Source organism: Beta vulgaris, chromosome 5, assembly GCF_026745355.1.
Source record: "Beta vulgaris subsp. vulgaris cultivar EL10 chromosome 5, EL10.2, whole genome shotgun sequence".
NCBI lineage: Eukaryota > Viridiplantae > Streptophyta > Magnoliopsida > Caryophyllales > Amaranthaceae > Beta > Beta vulgaris.
The window spans coordinates 9,659,019-9,679,592 of record NC_079206.1 but is presented as its reverse complement, the minus strand read 5'-3'; the positions used below and the strand labels follow the sequence as shown (position 1 = coordinate 9,679,592).

The 20,574-nt window shown below is 33.3% G+C and overlaps 2 protein-coding genes across 2 annotated transcripts; both read right to left on the bottom strand.

The window, feature by feature from the left end:
• Window positions 1–497: 497 nt before the first annotated feature.
• On the bottom strand, window positions 498–3,023 carry LOC104892629 (beta-carotene isomerase D27, chloroplastic). The gene is made up of 6 exons (XM_010678610.4): window positions 2,419–3,023; window positions 2,197–2,289; window positions 1,628–1,689; window positions 1,407–1,513; window positions 888–983; window positions 498–806 (listed from the first exon to the last, which is right to left on the bottom strand). Exons 1-6 carry the CDS (start codon window positions 2,815–2,817, stop codon window positions 757–759), a joined length of 807 nt encoding a protein of 268 aa, XP_010676912.1. The 5' UTR covers window positions 2,818–3,023; the 3' UTR covers window positions 498–756.
• Window positions 3,024–12,162: 9,139 nt separating this feature from the next.
• Window positions 12,163–15,549, bottom strand: LOC104892755 (GDSL esterase/lipase At5g41890). The gene is made up of 5 exons (XM_048643912.2): window positions 15,290–15,549; window positions 14,291–14,421; window positions 13,723–13,965; window positions 12,971–13,229; window positions 12,163–12,487 (listed from the first exon to the last, which is right to left on the bottom strand). The coding sequence occupies exons 1-5, from the start codon at window positions 15,543–15,545 to the stop codon at window positions 12,255–12,257; spliced, it is 1,122 nt and encodes a 373-aa protein (XP_048499869.1). The 5' UTR covers window positions 15,546–15,549; the 3' UTR covers window positions 12,163–12,254.
• Between the last annotated feature and the right edge of the window lie 5,025 nt (window positions 15,550–20,574).

The window sequence follows — 20,574 nt, the reverse complement described above, 5'->3', positions numbered from 1 at the left end:
CTGCGAGGGAGGTTTGGTGAAAGTATTGAGAATATTTCATATCACAATCTCTTCAGTCTTCTACATGCTAATTTGCTTGGTTGACTTCTCCACTAGTAGTTTTTTTCATCTAGTTGTAAATCATTGCGCTTAATATGCAAATGAGCCGCTACTTTTGAAAATGTAGTAAACATTTTAAACATCAAAATCGGTTATTTGTGCTTAAGGAAATTTAGAGTAGAGCTTTTCTAGCTGACCTTCCGATTTTTGTGGGTGTACATAATTGCACTGGTCAGAATCGTGTTAATTTTGGTGTCAATAGTTGCGATTCTACTTGTAATAGATCAGGAGCAAATCGTCTTTTAGGACAGTAGCCTAGCCGTGTTGCAGCATTCTCAAATTCAACTCTTACATCCACCTTCAGATAAGTATTTTTCATTGTTATAGTTGCAACATGAGCAAATGCAGGCAGGATCAAAATACACCCACATCTGAAGTTAAATTAAAGCAAAACCAAATGGAAGAAGCGTATAAGATAAATATGATGTTACACATAGGAAGCAGTTCTCTAGACCATAGCAATCCTGCCGAATAGTTAATGTAGATTTGATGAGAAGTGTTGACATACGTAGGAGCAAAACTTTGAATCCTATATAGTGGATTTGTGTAGTTTGTTGCTATACATGTATCATGTATACATTTATACATTATTACTCTGTAAAAAGTAATAGTTCTAGCTGTTGAATGAGGCCATTACAGCAATCGCGTAGGTTTCTCTTATGACAGTAATTTAGGACAAAGGCTGGCGCTTGGATTTGCCATGGTACCTGTGTAAAAGATAGTATAGATTAGATATTTGGAAAACAGCATCTTTAGATCCAATGATTAGTGAAGTTCTGTGTGCTTACATAAATCCTTGTAACAAGCTTGTTTGGAGACCTCATCTTCTTCAAAAGGTGGTGGAACTTGCCCATACACCATTTCACAGCTCATATCTTCAAATTCTGCTCATAATGATGCATCAAGAATGTTAAAAGGATTTACATTGAGAAATTAAGAGACACTAACTACTTGAACTGGCAGAGGTTTTCTTTTGGTGTACGATGTAGAAGAGATTCAATCTCATGTCATAGGTATCGCCTCCACATGTTTTGTATACTAAGCTAGTTGTCGTTCACAAACTAAATAGGTATAGTTCCTTTGGATCAGAGTCGGCACTCCATTGAGTTAAGGCAATAATTAACATGATTTCCGGTCTACACTTCGTAATTTTCCAATTTTCAGCTTAAAAGAAGATTTTAGCGATAATATGTTCAATTAGGAAAAAGAAGTTTTACATAAGGGCCTTTCAGGTGAATAAGATGAAGCCTTAGTTACTTTAAATTGACCCCTTTAGTTGTAAAGAGCAAGAGAGTGTAGAAACATACTCGGATTCATGGTCAGAGGAAGTCCGAATTCGTTGGTGAAGAAGTCTTGTGTTGGGATTTTGCACATATTCACACACATTCCAACACAACCACTGTTCTCCAAGTACCTTGGTGACATAATGAGATGGTCATTAATCAGAGTCTAATTTTCTCCATGAAAATAATTAATGGTGCTTGTAGATGTTACTAACTGAAAACCAATTTCATAACAGCTAGCCTACCTGCACTTCTTTATAAGCACTCCACTCCTTTGTTTCACTCCATTTACTTCCACTTCAATTACCTACAATACAAACTTTGAAATTCATGTAGGCAAACGTTGGATAATCACGCTTGCTGCTGATGAGGCTCATATCACACAGGAGCAAGAGCTAGATGAATGAACACTTTTTTTAGCTTCTAAAGCCAGGTACTTCTCTGAACTGCTTTTTTTTGGTGCTAGAGTATTGCCTGATCTTTTAATTTGCATGCTTTTTCTATTCAATAGCTGCTTCTCAGTAGCTATGCTTACTGGCTAACTATGATTGAGGAATTAAATTATAACTATTATGCATTAGCTTTTTACAAGGGTAGGGGAGACGAGTAGCATATCACCCCTCCATTCAAATACATGTTACATTTGCTTTCATAAGCTTAAGATTCATGTGTAACTAGTTTCATTGTGTATATTTATATCAGCTTCTAATTATCTCTATATGTTAGTAGCCAATGTTTGTCTTCAATATTAAAGGTCGATGAAAAAACAATTGTAGCAAGTAATTTGGAACGGGGGGATTAGTCATTAGCGTACCTCAGAAGGTCCAACAAGCCAATGGAAAAACGGCACAGTCAGGGCTGCATTGAACTCTGCAGCCCATTTTGTTGGCGGAAACAATTTTCTGAACTGCACATAATCAATCAGAAGGTCCTCAGTGTTTCTTTCAGTAAAATTGTGCTAAACATCCAATTATAAATTACTTGTATCATTTAAGCAAATTCAAAGGTAAAGTAAATAAGAGCAGAAAAGAGAGACCTGAGCTGGGGCACCAGGAGGGAGCATAGACAATAGCACTTCCCTAACAACCTGTTGCTGCTGTGGGCGTGATCTTCCCTGCATTACTCTCTTCGATACATCGACAAATCTCTCGTAATCATACTTAAACCACCCATCATTCTCCTGCTTTCTCTGGCCAGCAGATGAAGCAAACTTCTCCATCTTCCTAGCAAAAAGATTCATGAAAATCATCTCAAAGAAGCCATCTTTGTACTTTGTCTTCTGCCCCATAGGAGCAGGCTGACCTGTTGGCTCTGCTATGCCACATCTTACTCTACTCATGTTGTTTTGCCTTCCATATTTATATTTCTGCTCGAAGCAGTTAGTTGTTGTACTATTAACTCGGAATTGGACGGGTTGGAAACTCAATACCACCATGAATATGTATAATCCTCCCTTGATATGGTATCTCTTCTACTATTACTGGTGTATTAGTAGTGTGTTTTTACAGGGTAAACAGATAACGAGAGTTTCTTCAAGCGTGTGTCCAAGTCTAACACAAGATTGTGTGTTTTTTGTTTTGATAAGAGGACTTGGTTTATTCTCTTCAGTTTAAGGATCATAACATTAAACAGGAAGTAAAACTGAGCTAACTGTGTGGCTCTGGATTATTAGTAAACAATGCGATTTTTTTTTTTTTTATTGAATTCTTTCCCGAAGCTCCTTATTAACGAAAATACAAATAATGACTGTCTAAGGGTTTGTTCGACAAAACTAGCTAAAGTGTTTGGAGTAAATTACTCAAATAGCTATTCTCGAGTGTTATTAAACGATATTTCTTTTTTTTTTCTTTTTATTAAGAGAGTGTTACTAAATGAATTAATTGTTAGTGTTTAACTGTTATCTACCATTAGTTACTTAGTTAGCTATTAAAATAGTTGTTTAGTGTATGCATTGACACAACTCTGAAAGCTTATTTTGGGTTCTAATCAGAAAGTTTTAATAAAAAAGCTGATATCTTCCGCCTCAAAAAAAAAAAAAAGACAAAAAGAAAAAAGAAGCTCATATCTTCTTTTTGTGAGGTCAAAATTCATGCCACGCAGATGCTGCTTTTAGCATCCATTTCAAAGCTTCTTATGCAAAAGCCCTTGTTAATGAAATACCTAATTTGGTTAGACTCACTCTGATGGGCCAAAATATAAAAATTGTCAAGACTATTAATTTCATTGCATTTGGGCTTTTAGTTTGGGATTTATGTCTCAAGAGTTTTACCCAGCAAGTAAGATCCTAGAACATGTACGACCCAGTCTTTGTCTATTCGCTATTTACCCGTTCATATTTACTAAAAATCGCCCATATTTTTTTCAAAAATTTTCTAAACTACCCCTATGTATTCTCACTCTCTCTCTCCCCTCCTCTCACTTTCTCTCACCTCACTTCAACCACCACCACCAGAACCACCACCACCGAAGCCATCACCACAACGGAACCACCACCACTGAAACCACCACCATCGAAACCACCACCACTCCGAAACAACCACCGACAAATTTTTTCCCCTATGTAGTTTAGGAAAATTTTGAAAAAAATACGGACGATTTTAAGTAAATATGGGCGATAAATAGTAATGTCATTTTTTTCTCGCATTTTTTGTGGCTTAGACCTCAATGTTTATGAATTTAAGATTAATTCTTTGATTTGGAGTCATGAATCATTTCTAATAGAAGTTAAAAATCAATAAATACATGACGTATTAAGTTGATTAATTTATGATTTTCTTAAGGTAAAACGGTGATCAATGATAAGATCTAAGACTTCTAGAAATCTTCTTTCACATTGATGTTTGATAAAACACTAGTGTTTGGATTTGGACGATGTTTCGGGTTATTTTTTTAGCTGTGTTAATAAAAGGAGAATGTGTTATTAGTAGTTGGAATTCGAATATGGTTCCATATAGGATATGTAGCTTAGAGATGGACAACAAAAGGAAAGGGCCTTCGGTAGTAAGATAATGACATAAAAAGTAAGAGGTCAGGGATATGTAGTTCTATTACGCAAATCCGATGATCATTTTCAAAGGAAATGACATGTTAGTAAAAAAGAATGAAAATAAGCCCTTTTATTTAATAATATGCATGCAAATTAACGTTGCAAACTAACTTTTGGTTTCAATTAGAAATCGGTAACACCATCATTAATCTTGAAAAAAACAGCAAGGAGAGGGTCTATTTTTTCCATGCTTGAGGTTAAAGGCTCAAAATTTTACATTGGCAATGTTCCACATAAAGGTCAAGTCACAAAATGACGTGGTGCCATGTTAGTGTTTGAGGGGGTGGAGGACATGTGGCCGCCTAGGTGTCTACATTTCTTGTTCATGCTTGGCTCATTTATTTTTCTGTTGTAATTTTATTATTCAAAAATTAGATAAGACATAAGGATTTAGTTGTTGAAATTTGAATTTGATTACATAAAATAGATGTAGCTTGATGGTAAATTATGAAGTAAGAGGATATGGATCAAGCCTTCTTATGTCAATCTTTTAATCATTTTAAATGGGAAAACCATGTTAGCGATTAAGCAGCGTCAGGTCAACCTATGAGGTGAATTGAAGTGACACATGGCGGCTTATCGTAATTGCCTCTTTGTTATAATAATTACTACTTTCGTTCACAATACATGCACCATTTTTATATGGCACATAAATCAAGGGTGAGGAGAGAGAGGGTTGTCATTGCATTTCAAACTCGTGTGATTATGTTTTAAAGGAGATGATGTATTGTGAAACACACAAAAGAGAAAATGGTGCATATATTTTGAAACATCCAAAAGAGAAAAATGGTGCATGTATTGTGAAATGGATGTATATATAAATATAGATTTTAAAAGGGAATCTATCAATTTGTGGTAGTCTTTGAGTATGACTTGATCTGATCCAATTGGTCATGGTGATGAACGAACATTTGCCACAATATGGCACAATTATCAAAACAAAAGTCTCCGAACTCTTACAATTAGAGAAATAAAACCCAATAAATAGATAGAAAAGTTAAAAGCTTGCACACATTTTACATAAGAGTTGGTCAAAAACTGAAAAGAGGGACTTACCATCACCTCAGCAGATGATATATCAAAAAGAAATTAAAGCGAAGGTTTTGAGAGAGATGAGAGAACGACAAGGAAAAAGAAATGTTAATATGTTCTTTAATTTGGCTTAGACCTTGTCTAAGGCTAGAGGATTTTGTTGAAAGTTCTCCAAAAATCTTAAATAGGAGTAAGCTTAACAAATAATAGTAATATAACAAAGGTTTTCCTAACTTATAAGGCTATAGTGATAATGTCTTGTGATAAAATATTTATAGGAATGAATATTCTTTTTCAAATATGTAATATTCTGTACAATTTTTTTACTAATATATAATTTATTCTTTAAAGTGATAATAATTGTAAATAAAAAGAGATATTTTAAGTAAAACTTTTGAAGAGGTGATGTAAAATAAAACAATAATTGAAGACAACATCATTAGATTTTCTTCCAAAATTAATATCTTTAGAAGAAAAAAGAGGCTATTTATCACTAAGTTCTTTTTCCCCACCCAAAATGCCTTAAATAGAAACATAATGGGGACATTTGTCAATTTCAGAGATTATTAGTAAAGATCAATTTATTTATTATTGTTATAAACCTAGAAATTTTCGCCCTGGGTGTAGATTGTCGATAAATTTTGTGGTTGGGGAGATAGGAAAACTTCCCATTTCTCCCAACATATTCCCCTTGATGAGATTAGATATTTGCCACATCTAATGATAGTAATAATGAGTACATTTACAAACACCCACAATTCGACATGGAAAGTGAAATTACAGTAGAGGTAGGGCAGCAAAAGAGGAAATTGTAAAGCCAATAATAATAAGTTGGTTCCATATAATAAGAACCACATGGCTGAGATCAAACTGTCTTGCATTTGTGTGTGTTTCTAGTCTGGACTTTAAACAGACTCAACCAACTCACTTGACAGCAAGGACCTCAGTAGCTCGGCCATACTCAGTCTTTGAGTATTCACTTGCTGGACCCCCTCTTCAATCTCTGACATCTTCTCTTTAATGTCCACTTGAATTCCTCCTTGTAACCACTAATAAATCCATATTGATATTTGACATCCCTTGTTCAACATATAACGTTTAACATCAACAGTAAAATTGCTATTGAGTTAGCGGTTTGAATTAATGAACAACTAGCTAGCTCATGTGGTGATTTTGTGAGGAAGTGTTGGCGTTGGGGTGTTAATGAGTTTGACATGTTCGCGAACAGTTCGGGATCAATTCGGTCAAAGCTCGGCTCGTGGTGGCTCGGTTCGGATTTAGACTTGGCTAGAGACTTTAACGAGTCGAGCTGAGCTAGACAAAGGTCGACAGGAAAGCTCGTGAACAGGCTCGATTATACTTTCATATAGAAGAATAATATATTTATACATACAAACATACATATATTAATCTAATTATTACACAACAATAAGTTAATAGTTTCATTGTCTAAAAGAAAACTTATAAATCTCAAATATTAAAAAAGGAAAAACAAAGAAAGCATGTAAAAACTAGGGGTGATAAAGGGTCAAGCCGGTTCGTGAACAGTTCGAGCTCGGCTCGTTAAAATTTGGTCAAAGCTCGGCTCGAATAAAGTTCGACTCATTCAGCTTCACGCTCGGCTTGAGCTCGAATAAACTTAAACTAACAAAGTTCGACTCATTTAGCTTCAAGCCCGGGTCGAGCTCGAATAAACTTAAACTAACACAAGCAGAGCACACCACAATTCAAGTGCAGCTCGACCGATAAGCAGCCCTAGGCGTCTCATTGTGAGATGTACCAAAGTGAGAGGTACCAAACTTATACTCCCTTCCTCCCATAATATAGGTCTTGATTCTGTTTTTACACGGAAATTAAGGTAAAACTAGTAATTAGGCTCGGGCTACGCCCCGGGTAAGGAAAATTTTCATTCATTAATATTATAGTTTAAGATGATAACACTAAATGTTATTTGGTTGAGTGGTTAAGACTTTAGTATATTTTCATGAGGTCCCGGGATCAAACCTTATACTATGCAATTTCTAACTTTTTTTATTGTTGTGAATTACGAATTTACATCACTACAAAAAAAAGCTTATATAGCGACGGATTTTTGGAGACGGATATATATCCGTTTCTAATTTAGAGACGGAATATTGATAATCCGTCTCTAAATTTATTTAGAGACGGATTTTTAAATCCGTCTCTAACTTTAGGGATGGATTTTAAAAATCCGTCCTAATTAGAGACGGATTTTAAAAATCCGTCTCGAAATAAATTTAGAGACGGATTTTGAAAATCCGTCTCTAACTTAGGGACGGATATTGATAATCCGTCCCTAAAGTTAGAGACGGATTTTTAAATCCGTCTCTAAAGTTAGAGACGGATTTAAAAATCCGTCTCTAAAGTTAGAGACGGATTTAAAAAATCCGTCTCTAAATTTACATATGAATATTTTATTGCACGTATTTAATTTAGAGACGGATTTTCAAAATCCGTCTCTAATTTAGGGACGGATTTTTAGAATCCGTCTCTAAATTTAGAGACGGATTCTAAAAATCCGTCTCTAAATTCAAATATGAATATTTTATTGCGCTTCTTTAATTTAGGGACGGATTTTAGAAATCCGTCTCTAAGTTCGAGACGGATTTTAGAAATCCGTCTCTAATTTAGAGACGGATTTTAGAAATCCGTCTCTAATTTAGGGACGGATTTGAAAATCCGTCTCTAAATTAGGGACGGATTTTTGAATCCGTTTCTAATATTTCTTCTACATATTACCAATATTATGTAGAGAAGTATACAAGTTGTATTTGGTTAGTTGGTTGGAGCTTCTTCTCGTTTCTTTGAGGTTACAAGTTCGATTCCTACGAACAGCGATTCTTGCGACTGTGGAGTCTTCTTATACTTTCCCTTGTAGAGCTGAACCGGGTTTACTTAAGGGATATTCCTAAATGGTAATGAGATCAACTTGAACTAGGTAGGTAATAATAGGTGATTAAATATAATCATGATAATATTAGGAACTATCGTGTTGTTAATTTCGTTTATATATTTTTTTTTATTTTCAGCGAATTTAGAGACGGATTTTCGAAATCCGTCTCTAAACTTAGAGACGGATTTTTAAAATCCGTCTCTAAGTTTAGAGACGGATTTTCAAAATCCGTCTCTAAGTTTAGATACGGATTTGCAAAATCCGTCTCTAAACTTTAGAGACGGATTTTTAAAATCCGTCTCTAACTCGAATTAGCGACAAGGGTTTTAGAGAGGGACAATATCCGTCTCTAAGCCCATATAGCGACGGATTTGACCTTTTTAGGGACGGATTTTGTCCGTCTCTAAATGGACTTTTTTTTGTAGTGCATGGAGTAAAACGCCCTTAGGGAGAGCGCCACGTGGCACCGTTGCTTGTTTAGGCACGCCTTTTAATATATTAGTATAGATGGAATCTTGTTTTATTTAAATAAAAAGATTTATTTTTATTGGGAAACATCTACAATTTTTTTTTCTTTTTAACAAAAAATAAAACTGGACATTAATATTGCATGGTTTAATGTGTAGAAGAGTGAGATGGGGTAAAAGATTTCATTTTATCATTAATAATGGTGCATTGAAAGCTGAAATTATAAGGACTTTTTGGGAATTAAATTATTTTCATGAGGGTATTTTGGGCATAATTATTGATTGAAAATAGAAATAGGACTTATATTTTGTGACACTTTAATAAGAAAAGGGGGCTTATATTATAGGACAGAGGGAGTGACAATTTGGCCTCTCATTTTGAAATCTGAAGGTACCAATTGAAGTAAGAGTTACTTAGGTACTAAAGCTCAAGAGGCCAAAATTTTGTTATTTTGAGGTACCAAAGTATTACTTTGGTATTACTACTAATACCAAAGCTCAAAGTTGATACTAAAGTAATTATAATTGATACAAAAACTCAAAGTTGATACTAAAGTAATTATAATTGATACAAAAACTCAAAGTTGATACCAAAGTTTACTAATAATTAGGTACCAAAGTAAGAGTTATTTTAGTATTGGTTTCAATTTTACTGAGCTTTGGCATAAGTTGGTATCAAAGTTCAGGGTCTGTTTTTTTTTGTTTTTTTGTGCGAAATGTCAAAAATGCCCCTGTGAGAGGTCATCTTGGCCTCTCAGGATTAGATGCCTACCCAACCTCTAATTTACCATCTATTTTTTCCATTTTTTATTCGATGACTCATTTTGACTTTGATAATATACATACTTGTGATTTGTACTTGAGGAAAAATATAATTATTGAAATATTGTTAGATTTATCTCAATGCATATTTGATTATTTCTTGTGATTTGTACTAATGAAAAATTACAATCATGCGAGGTCTTGTTAGATTTGTCTCAATATTTTTTTTAGATATCAATTTAGTATTTTTTTCTTATTGATAATTAGAGATATTAAAGTTCAAATTAGTGACTGACAAATATGCCTAAAGAAATGGATCAACTAATAAAAACAGAAGAAATATGTTATAGGGTATTGGAATGGATGCTCAATGTCGGATATGCACTGATAATTCCCCCTTCTATATATATATATATATATATATATATATATATATATATATATATATATATATATATATATATATATATATACATATATATATATATATATAGGCAAGATCACATGAGAATGCTCCTTACATGAGAAATGAGAATGAATCTCAACCACACGATTGGTTTAGAATTACAACGCTTATTCATTAGAGTTATATCTCTCTAAAAAATTTTGAATTCAAAAAGAAATTTGTATTTTTTGAATTTTGAAAATTCAAATATTTTGTTTTTGGAGTTATATCACTTTTTCATAAGAGTTATAGCGTGTAAAATTTCATTCTCATTTCTCATATAAGTATGCATTCTCATATGAACTCACTTCTATATATATATATATATATATAATTTCTTTTTTTTTTATTGATACATGTCACATACTCCCTCCGTTTCCTAAAGATCTTCCCTCTTTCCGTTTAAGGGCGTTTCCAAAAGATCTTTCCTCTTTTACTTTATTCTTTATTTGGAAATTTTTTCCCTTTTTTGCCCTCTTATGTCTCTATCATATGGTCCACCATTACATTAGTAATTCAATTTTACTCCCTTTCCTCTCCTACTTTAACCCATTTTTATTTGTTTATTTATCTTAACCCCTTTCTCTCTCCTACTTTACCCACCCCACAAGCCCACACAAATGGATCCTCCTTGATATCTGTAGGAACAGTAACAAGGAAGATCTTTAGGAAACGGAGGGAGTATGTAGTAAAGACACTAGAATTGAGAAAGATGAGAAAAGGGGGTCCATATATAGGACACTATTCAAAATCACTAGGTATAATTTTCCTTGTATCAATATGAATAGAGATGAATATCAATACAACAAGAAAAACAACTCTCTTTCACATTAAACAAGAAGCAATTTCTTGATCTAACTCCTAAATGAATCTATTTACAAAAGTTTGAAGCAAGATCTCCAACTTGATTCCAATGATTTAGAATGTGTAATCAAGTAGTATTTAATTTTATCTAATATAATTTCAACTCAAAATTATTTGTACTTATACATAATGAATACTTCAATATAAACATATTAGACAATAACTAATTCTAACATTCGAACACGTACCTGTATTTGTGATTAATAGGCCATCCTTAGACCTTAGTAGCGTTGAGTTATAATATTATATCTGCTGACTTTGACAGTGTAGGAGTATTAGAGAGCTGGATGTTTGAAATACGCGCTAAATAGAGCCATAACTCATAGCCAGCCAGCTAAAGTAGTGGTGTTGACTTTCTCGCACATTCATATTCACCTAAAACTTTAGTGCTTTGGGAAGCCACAACCCCATGATTTTTTTAAAAGAAAAGAGGGATTGGTTTGAATTCTGAAGATGTTATTCTTATTTCTGAATTTCTGAAGAGGTTTTGGGGGGACTCCTGCTTGAAATGTTGTGGAAATAAAGTGAAGACATCATAAGTCAACGCCTAGTGTTTACTAGGATTGGTGTAGTTGGCGGTTGTCGAAGATACTGTTAAGTGTTAAAGTCAGTCCTCTTGTAGCCATTTGGCATAGGAGTATATTAAATGAGACACTTTTGGTCAAACCTTTTATCGTTGTTAATTTGATGATAACAATTTATGTTTACGCGGATGCCTCCAAGTGCCCATCCGTCAAACACAAACAAAGCTAGAAATAGCAACCAGACGTTATTTCGTCGCAAAAAAGTTTGTGTATCTAATAAGTAGTCTATTTACTAGAGATAAATATAAATAATTAGTGGAATTTAATTCAATAGAATTAATTATTTTTTAATTGTCTATTTTTTTAATGAATAATTTACCAGTGAGTAGATGTAACAATCTCCTACTTAGTTACTTCACATTAATTTTCTGTTACAAAAATGAACCGGCCTGGTTTCACAATAGACATACTTATGTGAGGATATTATGAGAATACGTCTTAACTAGGCATTAGACTTAGGAGTAGCAAAAAAAAAACATAATTGACTCATGCATATGTGAGTGGAGGATTTTCTTTTTGAATGTAAGTGGAGGATTTTTAGCGGGGGGGAAATATGTCATGTAGTGGATATTTATGTAATACAATTGCATTTTTTCACCCTTGAAAAATATACTAGTTTGAAAAAAGTAAATGTTCACCTAGTAATTGTAATGCAATAGTGCATGTTACTCAGAGCAATTATTAGTTACTACTACAAGTTTTTCCAAGTACAACATTCTATGAGCTTGAGCTTCCCCAAACAATTAGGTAGTGACGACCTAGTATTGGTAAAGCTGCCGAATATTGATTGGAGAAGTGATCCTTTGATCCCCATCAAGCAATTGTTTGGCCATGATTAAGTTGAAAGCTTCAGTTGGATGATATGCATCCCAAAAAATGTACTTTGACCTATCTTCACATAGAAGAGAACTTGTACTTATATCCTTCCCTTTGAAGCACATAAATGGAGGAAAATATCCACCGCAACATGGATCCTTTGCATTTCCAAATCCTGCAAGTATGCACCCATCACATAGACCAAGTTAATTAACTTCTTCTAGAATTGCATTAACTAAGACTCCGTTTGGTAGAACGTAAAACGTTTTCAGTGTAAAATGATTTTCATGGAAAATAATTTACAATGGAAAACGCAATTCCGAAATTAGTTTTCCGTTGTTTGGTTCCATATAAGGAAAATAATGAAAGTGAAAGAAATATGAAAGGGAAAGTAAGGAGGTAGTGAGAGGAGTGTGTAAGAGAGATAAGGAAAACAATTTTCCTTTCATTTTGAAGGGAAAATGGTTTTCCATCATTGGGAGTGTAATTTTACACCGACCAACGGAAAATGGTTTTACACTCCTTTGCCAACCTAAAATGTAAAACTGAAAATAGAGGAAAATAATTTTCCAAGAAAACGTTTTACGCTCTACCAAACGGAGCCTAAGTATAAATGATCTTGGGTATTAATTGGCTTTCATGATACAATTAATCTTACCATAGTGAAGATAATTAGATATGATACCCATGAATATATCATAGGAGTTACCATAAACAAAGGTAGCTTCCTGTCCCATATTTTCATTCAGTAAACTTAGCTCCTTGTTTAGTTTTCTGTTGTAGCCTTGAATGAACTCATTCACCTCATTCGAACAATTCTTGAACCAAACTAGCTTGATAGCGCGAACAAAGGGTATGCATCCCAACGGTCCAATGCCTACTACAACGAACTTGCTCGCCCCTAACTTGTGTAATCGCTTCACAAATCAATAAAGATTAGCCATATCTTGCCTTTTTCTTTGCATGTGGTTTATATCCCCTTCTTTCTCACTATTTTTTTTATTTTTTTTTGAACATGGCATTTCATTCATTATCTAATAATGTTAAACATATTACAATCCGAAAATAGTTGTTCCGAACAATAACTAGGGTGGCTTCTTTGTCACTATATATTCTTATTTATTTGATTTATTTCAATAGATGAGTATAAATTTCTTGATAGAAGTCAATTAAAAGTACAACATTACCTAGTAATCAAACTTAGAATTTCTTAAAATGCATCATAAATATAGAACTTGTTAATGTCCAACTAATGACAAGATTCTTTGAATAACTTTCATCAACGGAAGGGTACAATACAATATTGTCACAAGATGAGGGTAGAAAATGATCGAAAATTCATGAGGACATACAGATAATGAGATAAATACCATTTTTTAAATTTAATAATGGAGGCGTTTTAATATGTACCTTGAGTTGCATGGTCAGGTTAGAGAGCATGAAGTCCTGGAACATAGATGGTTCAACCTTTTCCTGCCCAATAAATGGTATAGATGGCTGTATATAGTTGAGGATGTCATTAGACCCAATAGCAATTGAGAAAATTGCATTCTTTAGGAGAATATTTGCTGCTGTTTCTCCCATTTTCTCAACTATATGAGCTTTTGTTTGCTCAAAGTAGTCCACTTGCTCCTGTAGTGGAATTCTCCCTATCTTCATAAAATCAAAAACGTCTCAGATTTTCAAAGTTAATGTCTCTGTTTTCTAATAGTCATTTGAGTTTGACTTTTATGTTTGCCATTTCACTATTATTTTGATTTGATAACAGTGTAAGAATATAAATCATAAAAATTGCATATTGAAAATATCTTTGAGAAATTAAATCCAACAAAATTTTGCATAATAGTATTTGTTTTAATTAATACATTTAAAAGTATTTTCAAAGTGAGGTACTAAATAATTTAAAAGTCAAACTTGAACAACGATTAGAGATAAGAGGGTATACAATTAAAAGCATGTCAATGCATTAGCGACATACAAACATTGATCCAGTTTCAACCAATATTCCAGCTGATCCAGAGGCATAATTTATTCCAACATGAATCGCGTTCTCTTGGGAGTTCGGAGCTAGGAATGGTGGAGGAAAAGATTTGGCTCCTAATAACTGTCCTGCACCCAGTTTAACATTTAGAAGAAGAAAACTCTAATTTAAATCGTACGGCCAAGCATACGGTCCACTGTCATCTTTTTCAATCCGAAAGTTAAGTATCATATATTAAAGTAATCTAGTCATGGATGGTCTCCCTAAAAAACTAAAGGTTGATGTGTGATAGGTGTATTCTTTTTGAGCTAGGGAAAATTTAAGAGAAAAATCATAAATCGATCTGTTTGTATGAAACTGACCTTAAAATGAATGAAAACGAAAAAAAAATATTCAATCACACCAATGAAGGTCTTTGGACCATTACACTTATTTAAGGTACCAAATTAGCATTTCTAAATACCAATATGAGGTACTAAAAGTATTATGGTACCAATAAAGTACCAAAACTTTTATATAAATAAGTGCCAATGTGCATGGTTCGTCCTAGAAAATACTTAATTGATGGTATAGCAGTAGTCTGATCTGTTAGTACCAAACTATGTGTAATTAGTATCATACCTGATACCATGTGCTATTTCCAAAATGGACGCTTATTGGTAAGTAACTAATCACATAGCATTCCTCGTTAAAAATCTTACGACATAACTACACAAGGGTCATGATTTTAATATGGGTAATGTTATATGTAGCCCTTAGGGTTACATATAAGCATTAAATACATTTCTTTAAATGGAAACAGTTTAAGAATTTAAGACACATTTTCACATCAACTGAGGTAATAAATGCTTGATTCAATATTTTATTTTCATTTTAAGCACCTTATACATAGCCCTAAGGGCTACATATATCATTTTCCTTTTAATATAGGATGAGTTTAATAACATTACATGTTCTCCATATTAGCCGGCCCCTGATTTATTGTCAAAATATTACCTATAATATCGGAAACCGTACGACCGTTAGTGAATCTCCCGGTGGGCTGGCCGCCGGAAGCCGAAAAGTCTATACCATAAGGAGGAGAGTCCGCTTTGGAGAGGGTGAAGAGATAATCGTTGTTTCCAGCATCAAGCAACGAGTCACCAAATATGAATGAAGTTAAAGAAATACAAGGCAAAAATAGAAGGCAAAGAATGTTAAAAGAGACTAGTAGCCCTAAAGATGAGCAGTAGCTCAAAGGAGGGTTATTCATGTCCTTTATCATAGTCAAGGAAAAGATCTAGTAACAGTTTTTAACATATAGTAATTTCATCAATGGTTCAAGTATAGACGTATAGTAGTGACAGTGTCACTTGTAGCAGGTGAGATGTTGAACCAGTCTTTTTTTTTTTGGTTTGAGTTAGTTTGAAGCAGTGTCTGATGGCACATTGGCACTCATATAGTCATATCACATATGTACCATCCTACCACGTTACGTTGTTGTAATAGATCGAATAAGGCCAGGTTTACGTATGTCCATGAAAGTGTCATTTTACCAAATTCTGTCCTTGTTCTCTTAATGAGTCAATGAGGGGATATAAGGATTTCTCTATTGTTATTACCTCAATTATCTCAATGGGCAGCAAGAATAGAATTATGATTCAAGTTGATGTACTGAACGACATGCATGGTCCTTGTGAGTCGTTGTCATCAACTTTAGCATAATAATGTGTTAAGATCCTATGAATAATGCATATGCGAATGGAAGTGTTATTCCGATCCATATTATATGCGAAGAAAAATATATAAATTTATAAGCTTGTGGAGTTACCATATTGATTAACAATTAGTTTTAGGATAAAAATTGACTACTTATTTATTTTTATTTTTTTTTAATTTAGTTAAACATAAAATCTTACACTACTTATAATTTATATTTAAATAATACTAATTTGACTATTACATTATCTAATACAAATGTTTTTGTTCCATTATTTACATTATGGCCGTAGCATATTTCAGTATATCGTAAGATTTTGGTCTTTGGATTGGATCTATTCTTTTTATGAAGTTAGCTATTAGGGCAGTTTCGTGCAATTCAGGGCTCTGTGCTAAATTAAATTATAAGGATTGAAATTTTTTGGTGAATAAGTAATTATTGCGGACTTTTTTTGGAGAACAGGTTGAGATGAAGCAAAATATATACCATATATAATTAACCTTTTTGAATCTGCATTCAATATTACACTCGATAAATTGGAAAGGAACAACCTTTAATTAGAATTTTTTTTTTGGTGAACAACGGTAATATTAGATTAACAATAAATTAAGGCTGGAAGCCTATTACAATATGTAGATAATAAGTTTTGGCAATAATTAAGGGGAGTGGGAAAACGCCTAATTACATTGAGGGTTTCATGCCCCATCCTATAACCATGCGCAAGAGCATATGCAATATGGTTCTCTGTTCTCCTAATGAAAGTGAATCTTGTCTCTTGAAAGTAATGTTGCAGTTCCCTGCAATTCATAATAAATATCACTATAAAAATCCTCAATTTGCGTGTCACCACTATTGAGCATGTCAATCACCTGTTTACAATCCGAATGAAGCACAAAATGGAAGTAATTTGCTTTGCTAACTATGTGGAGCCCTTGGCGGATAGCCAAAAGTTCTGCATGTAGTGGGTTAGTAGCATATACCAAACAATAAAAACCAAAACACTAAATTTCTAGACTATCCCGTATAACACCTGCAAAACATGACTCGATTTCAATGTTCATAAAGGAAGCGTCGACATTCACATGGACCGGGGAAAAGGAAAACTAACACGAGAAAGAGGGGTTGGCTCCGAGGGAGGGAAAATGAGTTTTGGTGTGCAATGAATTCCTTAACAAGGGCAATATCAACATTTAAAATGTGTTAGGAGGGAGCATGTTTTTTAGCATCAAAGACCAGGTGATTACGAGCCTTCCAAATCTCAAAACAAATGAAGGGGACTAATATCGACCATTTGATCCCCCAAAACTCATGATCCGAAGTCAGAGGGGCATAAAGCCAATCCCCAACCTTCGAGATCTCCCAAAAATTATCGGGGGGGGGGGGGAAGGGGTGAGTAAGTCCCAAACTTGGGAGGCATAGTAGAAATCTCGCAAGACATGGAAAAACCTCTCCTCCCCCAAATCACAACACGAGCAATCTGGGTTCGGGACTATATTCATACAGTACAAGATTCAACGAGAAGGAAGGTGATCCCACCACATAAGCCAAACAAAGATGTGAAGTTTAAGGGGAATTCGAAGACTCATCCACTCACTTCCCTGCTTGGCCAATCTATTTTGCACCACCTTGGAGTACGCTCGAGAGAGAGAGAACTTACCATTATGAACGAGGGTGGAGAACTTCATATCTCTACCATTTTGGAAAGGAATGGGGAGGAAAAGAATCTGGTCAACAATGAAATTAGGCAGGGGGTACGAGAGGGCACTTAGATCCCACACGTTTTGTTTAATGAGGTCCGCTACTCTGTGATTTATTTATTTGTTCATTTTCACTTTAACTTGACAACTAATAAAATTAAAGATACTGTACAATTACTCACGGTTTTAGCCCCCTACCTACTCCCATTCTTAATTGCCAACCCCACGTCTCCACTTCCTCATTCCTAAATCCGGAGTAGTCTTCATAAATCATAACTATAAGCAAAAAGCAATCTGCAAGTAGTGGTGTCAAAACAGGTTAGTAAACAGGTTCTGGGTATACCCACGGCGAACCAGGTCATACCCGGACAGGTCAAGATTCTGATTGTCAGTGCCCCAGGTCATGACTGGTCAGGTTTTGTTCAACTGGGTCGAACACATTTGAATCATTGGATTCCCGGGTGCCGGACAGGTCTGAACGTTCCGTTCACAATTCGATCCATTCTCGGGTATAATTGCCCTTTGACATTTTTTTAGCCGGGTTTGCGAATATCGTATGTAGGCTCCATGTGCGGTTGAGTTAAGTGAAATGTACTCGGGTTGAATTAGTAATGATCTTACTCATCTTAGTTCGATTATTGTGAAACATCGGGTCCATTCGCTGTTGAACGCCAATTCAACTTCAGGTAACTCCTGATCGGGTCATCTTGATTTTGTTATGTATTTTGTAAATGAATCATATTAATAAAAGTATTAAGATCGATAAATATATATATAAGGATGACAACGAAAAATCAATAAAAACACTATATTGATTACCGTGATGTTTAATGTAGTCTTTTAGTCAACTCTTATTTATCAACTGCGTAAAACGACTCTAATGAGTAAAGGAGTAGAACGACTATTCGTATGATTTAATATTATATATTATAACCAAGACAATAATAACGAGTATACGATCAATTCCAAACTTTATATAAATTATTATTATATTATGATTGATATATAATTGTAAATAGCTATGATGGTAATGAGAACAATACTACAAATAATCATCAAATGAAAATGAATATAATCATAAGAACATGTAACAAGTAACAACCATAAGTTAAGTAAAATAGTTAATCAACTTATTAAACAAGTAAAATATAGTTTATACTAGTATAAGATTAACAACAATAACACTCCCTTGTCTTTATAAGCTATAATATTATTTAAGTTAATTGTTTTTATGTTATACTATAGTTTTTTTTTTTTTGAGGGGAATGTTATACTATAGTTTAATACTAGTATGTATAATATTTGTGGTCTTCTCTTAACTTTGTATATATATGTAAACGAATCGTATTAATAAAAGTATTAAGATCAACATATACATACATATGTGTGTGTGCGATTAATATGTGGATAATAACGAAAAACCAATAAAAACACTATATTGATTATCGTGATGTTAGTGTATTCTCTTAGTCAACTCTTATTTCGACTAATCAACTGCGTAAAACCACCCTAATGAGTAAAGGAGTAGAGGCGACTCTTCATATGTTTTAATATTATATATCATAATTCATAACCAACGACAATAATAACGAGTACAAGATCAGTTCAAATTCATATAAAGGATTTATTATTATAGTAATACAAATACGAAGAGGAATAAATAACAATAACAATAACAATAACAATAACAATAACAATAACAATAACATAACATAACAATAACAATAACAATACAATAACAATAACAATAAATAGTTAACAAATGATAATCATACATTCATAGATTTACAACGGCGGTTCATATGACTATATGAGGTCTACCGCCTACGTGATTATAACGCGGGTTCATATGTTGCACAATACTAATAATAGTAAATTATATCCCTATATCATTACCCCATATAAAAGCTAAACACTATATTGATTATCATGATGTTTAGTGTATTCTCTTAGACTCTTAGTCAACTCTTATTTCGAATAATCAACTCCATAAAACCACTCTAATGAGTGAAAGAGTAGAACGACTCTTCATATGTTTTAATATTATATATTATAACCAAAGACAATAATAACGAGTAGACGATTAATTCCAAACTTTATATAAATGATTTATTTATTTTAAGCATTATGATTGATATTTAAGTTTGAAAATAACTATTATAAGCATTATGATTTTCATAGGTAGAGTATGTTTACATGATGACTGATTGTGCTAATGAAGCTTCAATCAACTTATTCAACTACAAACTTAATTACACAAAATTTTGCATTATGATCTTAATTACACAAACTTATTCAATCATAGGTAGAGTAATTAAGTTTGTTGAACGTCAATTCAACTTCGGGTAACTCATGCTCGGGCCATCTTGATTTTGTTATGGATTTTGAAAACAAAACATATTAATAAGAGTATTAAGACCGACATATATATATACATATGTGTGTGTTCGATAAATATATGGATGACAACGAAAAACCAATAAAAACACATATTGATTACCTGATGTTTAGTGTATTCTCTTAGTCAAATCTTATTTCGAATAATCAACTGCAGTAAAACCACTCTAATGAGTAGAGGAGTAGAACAACTCTTCATATGTTTATTATATATTATAACAAATGACAATAATAACGAGTAGACAATCAATCCAAACTTTATATACATGATTTATTATTATAAGCATTATGATTTATATATAAGTTTGTAAATAGTTATGATGGTAATGAGAATAATTATACTAATAAACTTGTTCCTCGATAGTTGAAGAAGTTGTCACTATATAAGATTAATGAATGTATCAATATAGATTATAAGCTAATTCAAGAGAATAGTACACTATTTTATCTAATTCAAGATAATAATACACTATTTTAGATAGTAGTCT